Source organism: Erithacus rubecula (assembly GCF_903797595.1).
Source record: "Erithacus rubecula genome assembly, chromosome: 1".
Classification (NCBI taxonomy): Eukaryota; Metazoa; Chordata; class Aves; order Passeriformes; family Muscicapidae; genus Erithacus; species Erithacus rubecula.
This window is the reverse complement of record NC_136658.1, coordinates 81,886,019-81,892,018: the sequence shown is the minus strand read 5'-3', so window position 1 is coordinate 81,892,018 and position 6,000 is coordinate 81,886,019. Positions and strand designations below refer to the sequence as shown.

At 48.5% G+C, this 6,000-nt stretch overlaps 1 protein-coding gene across 1 annotated transcript in view; it reads left to right on the top strand.

Moving 5' to 3' along the window:
• Positions 1–1,017: 1,017 nt before the first annotated feature.
• VWA3B (von Willebrand factor A domain containing 3B) overlaps positions 1,018–6,000 on the top strand; it is a 54,784-nt gene continuing 49,801 nt past the window's right edge. Inside the window, exons 1-2 of the mRNA XM_079316986.1 lie at positions 1,018–1,156; positions 4,498–4,583. Coding sequence (XP_079173112.1) covers positions 4,544–4,583 — 40 coding nt within the window. The 5' untranslated portion in view covers positions 1,018–1,156; positions 4,498–4,543. The remainder of the gene's footprint in view (positions 1,157–4,497; positions 4,584–6,000) is intronic.

Genomic DNA, 6,000 nt, shown 5'->3' with positions numbered 1-6,000 from the left:
ATTTACAAAGCATTTACCAAATGCTGCAAATAAAGAACTGGGGTTCTGGTTATCTTACATCATCAGGAGCTTTTTAATACCAAGCTCAGGTTTATGATGCAAGTATTTTTGCATATTTTACAAATAGTTTTCTTTTTGGCTTCTCCAGGAGAAGAGAGAAGGAGCTGGGCCTGTTCAGCCTGGAAAAGACATGACTAAAGAGGGACCTCATTAGTGCATATCTAAAAGGAGGATGCCAAGAGGAGGGAGCCAGGCTCTTCTCAGTGATGCCAATCACCAGGACACGAGGCAAGGGGCAGAAACTGATGCACAGGAAGTTATACCTGAATATGAAGAAGACCTTCTTTACTGTGGGGGTGACTGAGCATCGGAACAGCTTGTCCAGAAAGGTTGTGGAGTCTGCCCCACTGGAGATACTCCAGAACCGTCTGGACACAATCCTGTGCAATGTGCTGACCCTGCTTGAGGAGGTTGGACCAGATGACCCACTGTGATCCTTCCAACCTGACTGATTCTGTGACTGTGTGAGCACAGCAACTCCCCAGCCAGTGTACACTGTTCCTCTCACTTAAATAAAGGACACGCGTGGCTGCTCTTGTTATAAATATTGTCAACGGCTTATCCTAAATTAAGAATTAACGAGACCAGAAGGCTCGAATCCTCTATATATAGATTTCTGTAACTCTCCAAGTTGGCCCGTGTATTTCTGGCTCCCCAGGGAATCAATGTACAGCGTTGTGCCGGCGCCTGCTGAGGATGAATTTATTGCGCACTGGTCTGCCCGCGGCAGCAATGGCAGGGGCAGGGGCAGTAGCAGGGGCTAGGACAGCGGCAGGGGCAGTGCCAGGGTCAGGGGCAGTGCCAGGGTCAGGGACAGTGCCAGGGTCAGGGACAGGGGCAGTGCCAGGGTCAGGGGCAGTGCCAGGGTCAGGGACAGCGGCCCCAGAGCCGCCTGTGCCATGCCCGTCCCGTCGGGCCTCGGGCAGCCCGGCCCTCGCTCCGTCCCTCGCTCCGTCCCTCGCTCCGTCCCTCCTGCCGCTCGCTGCGCGGGGTGAGGCCGGGCCGGGCCGTAGCAACCGGGCGGTCTCGGTCTCCAGGCTCCCAGCGGCAGCGAGGGCGGCCGGGCGGGCGGCGGTGAGGCCGCGGCTGCCGGCAGGTGAGGGCGGAGGGCGGCCGGGCGGGCGGCGGTGAGGCCGCGGCTGCAGGCAGGTGAGGGCGGAGGGCGGCCGGGCGGGCGGCGGTGAGGCCGCGGCTGCAGGCAGGTGAGGGCGGAGGGCGGCCGGGCGGGCGGCGGTGAGGCCGCGGCTGCAGGCAGGTGAGGGCGGCCGGGCGGGCGCCACCGCGCTGGGGGAGGAGAGGGGGCGGCGCAGGCGGCGGCCCCGGTCCCGCCGCAGGGCAGCGGCGGGCGAGCCCCGGCGCTGGCGCAGGGATATACCATCGCCGAGCCGCGGTCCTTCACCCCGGAGCCCCGGCTTCCCTTCCCGCCCGTTGCCATGCAGTGTATATGGGGACGCGGCCTCAGGTGGCCGCTGCCAGGGCGCAGCGCCGGTGCTGTCGTGGCCGGGGCTTGCCCTGGCCCTAGTCCCCCACTTCCCCTTTTCCTCAGGCTCCGCTGTGGTTTTGCTTTGTGGTTTCGCCTGTTTGAGAAGGGTCCCCCATCAGTGTATGAATATCTAAAGGAGGTTGGGCAAGGGGGGATGTGTGCCAGGAGGAGGGAGCCAAGCTCTTCTCAGTGTTGCCAATCACCAGGACGCGAGGCAAGGGACAGAAACTGATGTTTCACCTGAAGTTCCACCTGAATAATGGAATGATTTCTTTACTGTGAGGGTGACCGAGCACTGAAACAGATTGTCCAGAAAGACTGTGGAGTCTCCCTCCCTGGAGATATTAAAGAACATCCTGGGCACAATCCTGTGCCTGGGGTGACCTCGCTTGAGCGGAGATTGGACCACATGACCCACTGTGCTCTCTTCTAACCTGACTGTTATAAATAAAAACGAGATTAAGCCGAATTAAGTATAATAAAAAAATAAACGATAATTTATTTCGTGACCGGGATACCGTCCACGACAGCCACAATCGTAAGGGACAACGCCGAGCCTGGGGTCGGCATCGGGTGAACACACAGTGATCCGAACCGTACCGCTTCGAATCCCCAAATGTTCACGAACCCGCTTTGGTTAGCCCAGTTTTTTATACAGTCTTTCCTTGCCCGGAACGGAGGTCTTTGTCTTCTTTCGTCGTTCCGCATATTCATATGGTTTTTTTTCACCGCGTTGGGCTGGACAAAACCATACTCCGGGAGACGATGAATTCTGATGAAGGCATGTCCTGGCTTTCGGGAAAGTGACATTGAGATGTAACTTGCTGATCTTAGTTTACGGGAAACAGGGCATTCAGATGTATTTTTCCCCATGGCTCTGATTATCTTAATCGAGGGTGCTTATCAGGTTCTCATCGTTTGGGTGTCTCCCTGGACAGAGCCATTAAGCTGTTAATCTGGGCTGCCTTGCTTTTGTTGGATGTTACGATGATGCGATGAAGCAATCTGTGTCCTTATTGTCTGCGGTCCGTTTTTTTGGTTTCTGAACTTTCTTATTTTGTTCCTACAAACATTGTTTATTCTACATTGTTGTATAATTTTACACGAATTACATTATATCATATATCACATGACCCATTCTGTGATTCAGTTTCCTCAGTGGACAGCCACCAACCTCAGCACTCTGCACTCCCTTTATCTGGGGTTTGGCACTTCAGGTGCTGTGGGGCAGCTTCTTGTGCTGTAAGGAGCGTGGGCTTTCCCAAGGCATTCCTACCTGTCGAGGCCAGCCTCCACAAAACTTGTTTTCAACACTAGTATTTAGGACTGTTTTTCAACCTCCACTAAAGCTTGCTGATCTGTGAGAAACTCAGAAAGGCCTCTGTTTTCAGACTCCAACAGAGCGGCCTCAGCAAACATTGCCACCTGCACGTTACACACTCCAAGCCAGTGGTGGGTTATGGCTTTAGGTTTTTTGCACTGGCCAGAGCGGAAAGGGTAGAGGTGCCCAGATGAACTCTGGTTCACCTTTTGAAAATAACCTGCTTGGATTCAGATCTTGGGCTGAAGGTTATCCCAGCTATTGTTTTTGAGCTCGCTGTTTCCAAGACTTGATGTAGAACTCACTGTTTCCATTGTAAGATGCTTTATCTGCTCTCAAATGCTCCTTTTCATACAGAGCTAGCATTTCATGTCCTGGTGTTGTTCAAGCAACTGAGAGGCTAAGGCAAGGGAAAATCTTAATGTTGCCATACCTCTGGGCATCTGGAAAATGAGACAGCACCTGGGATTCATTCTCTGATGGACACTGCTGACTGAAATGTGTCCTAGCTATTACCATAAGAGTACTGTGGTGCTTTTTCTGCGTTCTGAGAGAAAAATGGCACAAGCCTTGTGGCTTGCTGTGGTCTTCCACTATAGGCATTGTTTGCCACAGTTCCCCCGTGGCAAGGGCTTTCCATTTAATGTCCTGATGCCAAGGCTAGTCAGGGGTTGTGCTGCAGAGCACCTGGGGTGGGTGTTAGGGTGCAGAACAGAGTCCTGCTTTTTTTAAGTCCTCCCTGCCCTTCACACTATTCACCTCTTTCTTTGTGAGCAGGACAAAGACTGGAATGGTCTATATGTTTCTATATGGCTATTTAAACCAATATAGGAGGAATAAATAGCATGTTCCATTCTGCTGTGAGAAAGAGGGAGAAGGCTAAGTCTTTGGGTTAAATATTTTGTCCTGTTTTTGCTTTTACAGTGGGAAAACCTGCTTGATGACACTGGCTAACAGCTGGGACTGCTAGTGATTCGTAAATATCCCTCATTCATTCATCTTACTTATTATTAAAAGAAAAACCAAAGCATCAGTGTCTCGAAGCAATACACTTAGTCACTGTATGCTACCTTGCTTTGTCTAACATTTTGTCTTCTCTTTGTCTGCTGTGTCTTAGTCACACTTGGGCCTTATACTATATTCACACACATAATTCCTTTTCTTTGTGACTCATCTTGTAGTCTTATAGGCAAAGTTATGAATCTCTGCACAAAGTCACATCTCCAGATACTCCCAGGTTTAGTCACAGATTGGATTATAGCAAAGATAAGGTATACTACAAAGCAATAATAGAATATGATACAGCTGGCTGACAGCATGCCAAAGCACCATGCTCATTTTTCTAGCATATTGGCTCTTTTTAATGATAATTTGGGGTAAAGAAAGGGAAACAACATTACCAATTTCCTGATTTCCCTTTTTTGAGCTTGTGGATCCCTGTCAGATCTAACTTCAGCCTTTCTTGAGATAGGGAGTAGCTATAATTTTTACTTTATAATATTTTGTTGCTTGCAGAAAATCCTGATCTCACCCTTCTGCAGTTTATTAATGACTGGGCATGTGGAGCTTGTCTCCAGTTCATATTGACCTGTGCATGGCAATATTTTGATTTTTTTAAACAATGATTCCTCAGGGTTTCAGAATAAAGTGAAGAGGAGCTGCCAGTCCAGAGATCTATCATGACTGCTAATCCATCTAAGAGACTTGCCTGGAGTGACTGTGAGTATTTCATCAATATTTTTGCATAGATTCCGTGTTCTCCTAGATAGCTTCCAGTTTCCTTTGGAGCACTGTGGTGTGCATGCTGGCTGTGTACAAGCCATTCTGAAGCTGTGCCACTCTCACCTGGACTGTATATGGGGTGCTATGCTGGCCTTTATGTATTTTTGAGGAAGGAAGCTGAGAATGATTGTTCAAGTGACTATAAACAACGCCTGACTGTATTCAAAGCTTGAGCAGCTGCAAACGTTCACTTGCCTTTCTTTAGAGTTAACATCTGTCACTGCTGCTTCTGCACAGAGCAAAGGAGGGCTGGTAAAATGCCAGCCTGTACAGGCATGCCAGCCCAGCATCCTGCTTGTAGGACTGATGACTGTGAAAGAACCCAGGCCAGTCTACACTTTACAGAAGCCCTCTGTCACTGAAAGATGGTTTCTGAAGATAAGAGTCTCATTTCCTGTATGTAGCGTTAACTGCGGAAGTGTCTATCTAATGAACCTTTGGAACCAGGCAGGTTGTTATAATACTTGAATTTATTGGGGAGTTCTGATCATATTCCATACTAGACTGAGGCATCAAAGACAGAAGTACCTTCCTTTGTATTTTGGACCAGTCTGATACATGCAGTACTGCATTTATGAGCAGTTTACAGTATATGGGCAATGGAGCACTGGGACACAGCAGATGATGTTGGTTCTGGGGAAAATGTATAGAAATTTCCAAAGTCCACAGAAAGTAAACTTGGATACAGCAAGGGTATTTAATCAACTAGAGCCAGCTTAGCTCACGCAGAGTGTTTTGGGAATGAATAGGAAATACCAAAGTCCTCCTAGAACCTCTGTGCTCAGGAACAGAGGCATTATTGTTGTCATTGCTTCCATTTCTGCCTCAGCACTCTGGACTCTGAGCTGCTGCCAAATGCAAGTGGAAGCTAGCCTAGCAAACCATGCTGCCATTCTAAGGCGTATTCCATGTTGTGTAGAACTTAAAAGGAACCTGGATATTCATGTCCATGATTACTTGTGCAGGATTTCTGTGTGCATGATCCATCACAGCCCAGAACAGAAACTTGAGGCAAGTGATGTGACAAGAGGGAATTTCACTTGCCTTGCAATAAAGTCAGGTTCTTTTGGGGACAGTACTATTGATTATGATAGGAGTTCAACATACAATTTTTAGGAAATACTTGTTTATTGCATAATGCTTCTAATATGTATGTAGTGATGGTCTGACAATCTTTGAATGCCTATTATGTGTTCTGATTTCCTAGACTTAGGAGAGATGTCTTAGGAGTTGGAAGAAGTGCCATTTGGCAAACTGGACTTATATTTCAGGGCTTGAATTTCAGCATACAAGAGACATTTTCTATCATGAATTGAAGGTGAATGTATATGGATGAACAAAAAGATGTAACAGC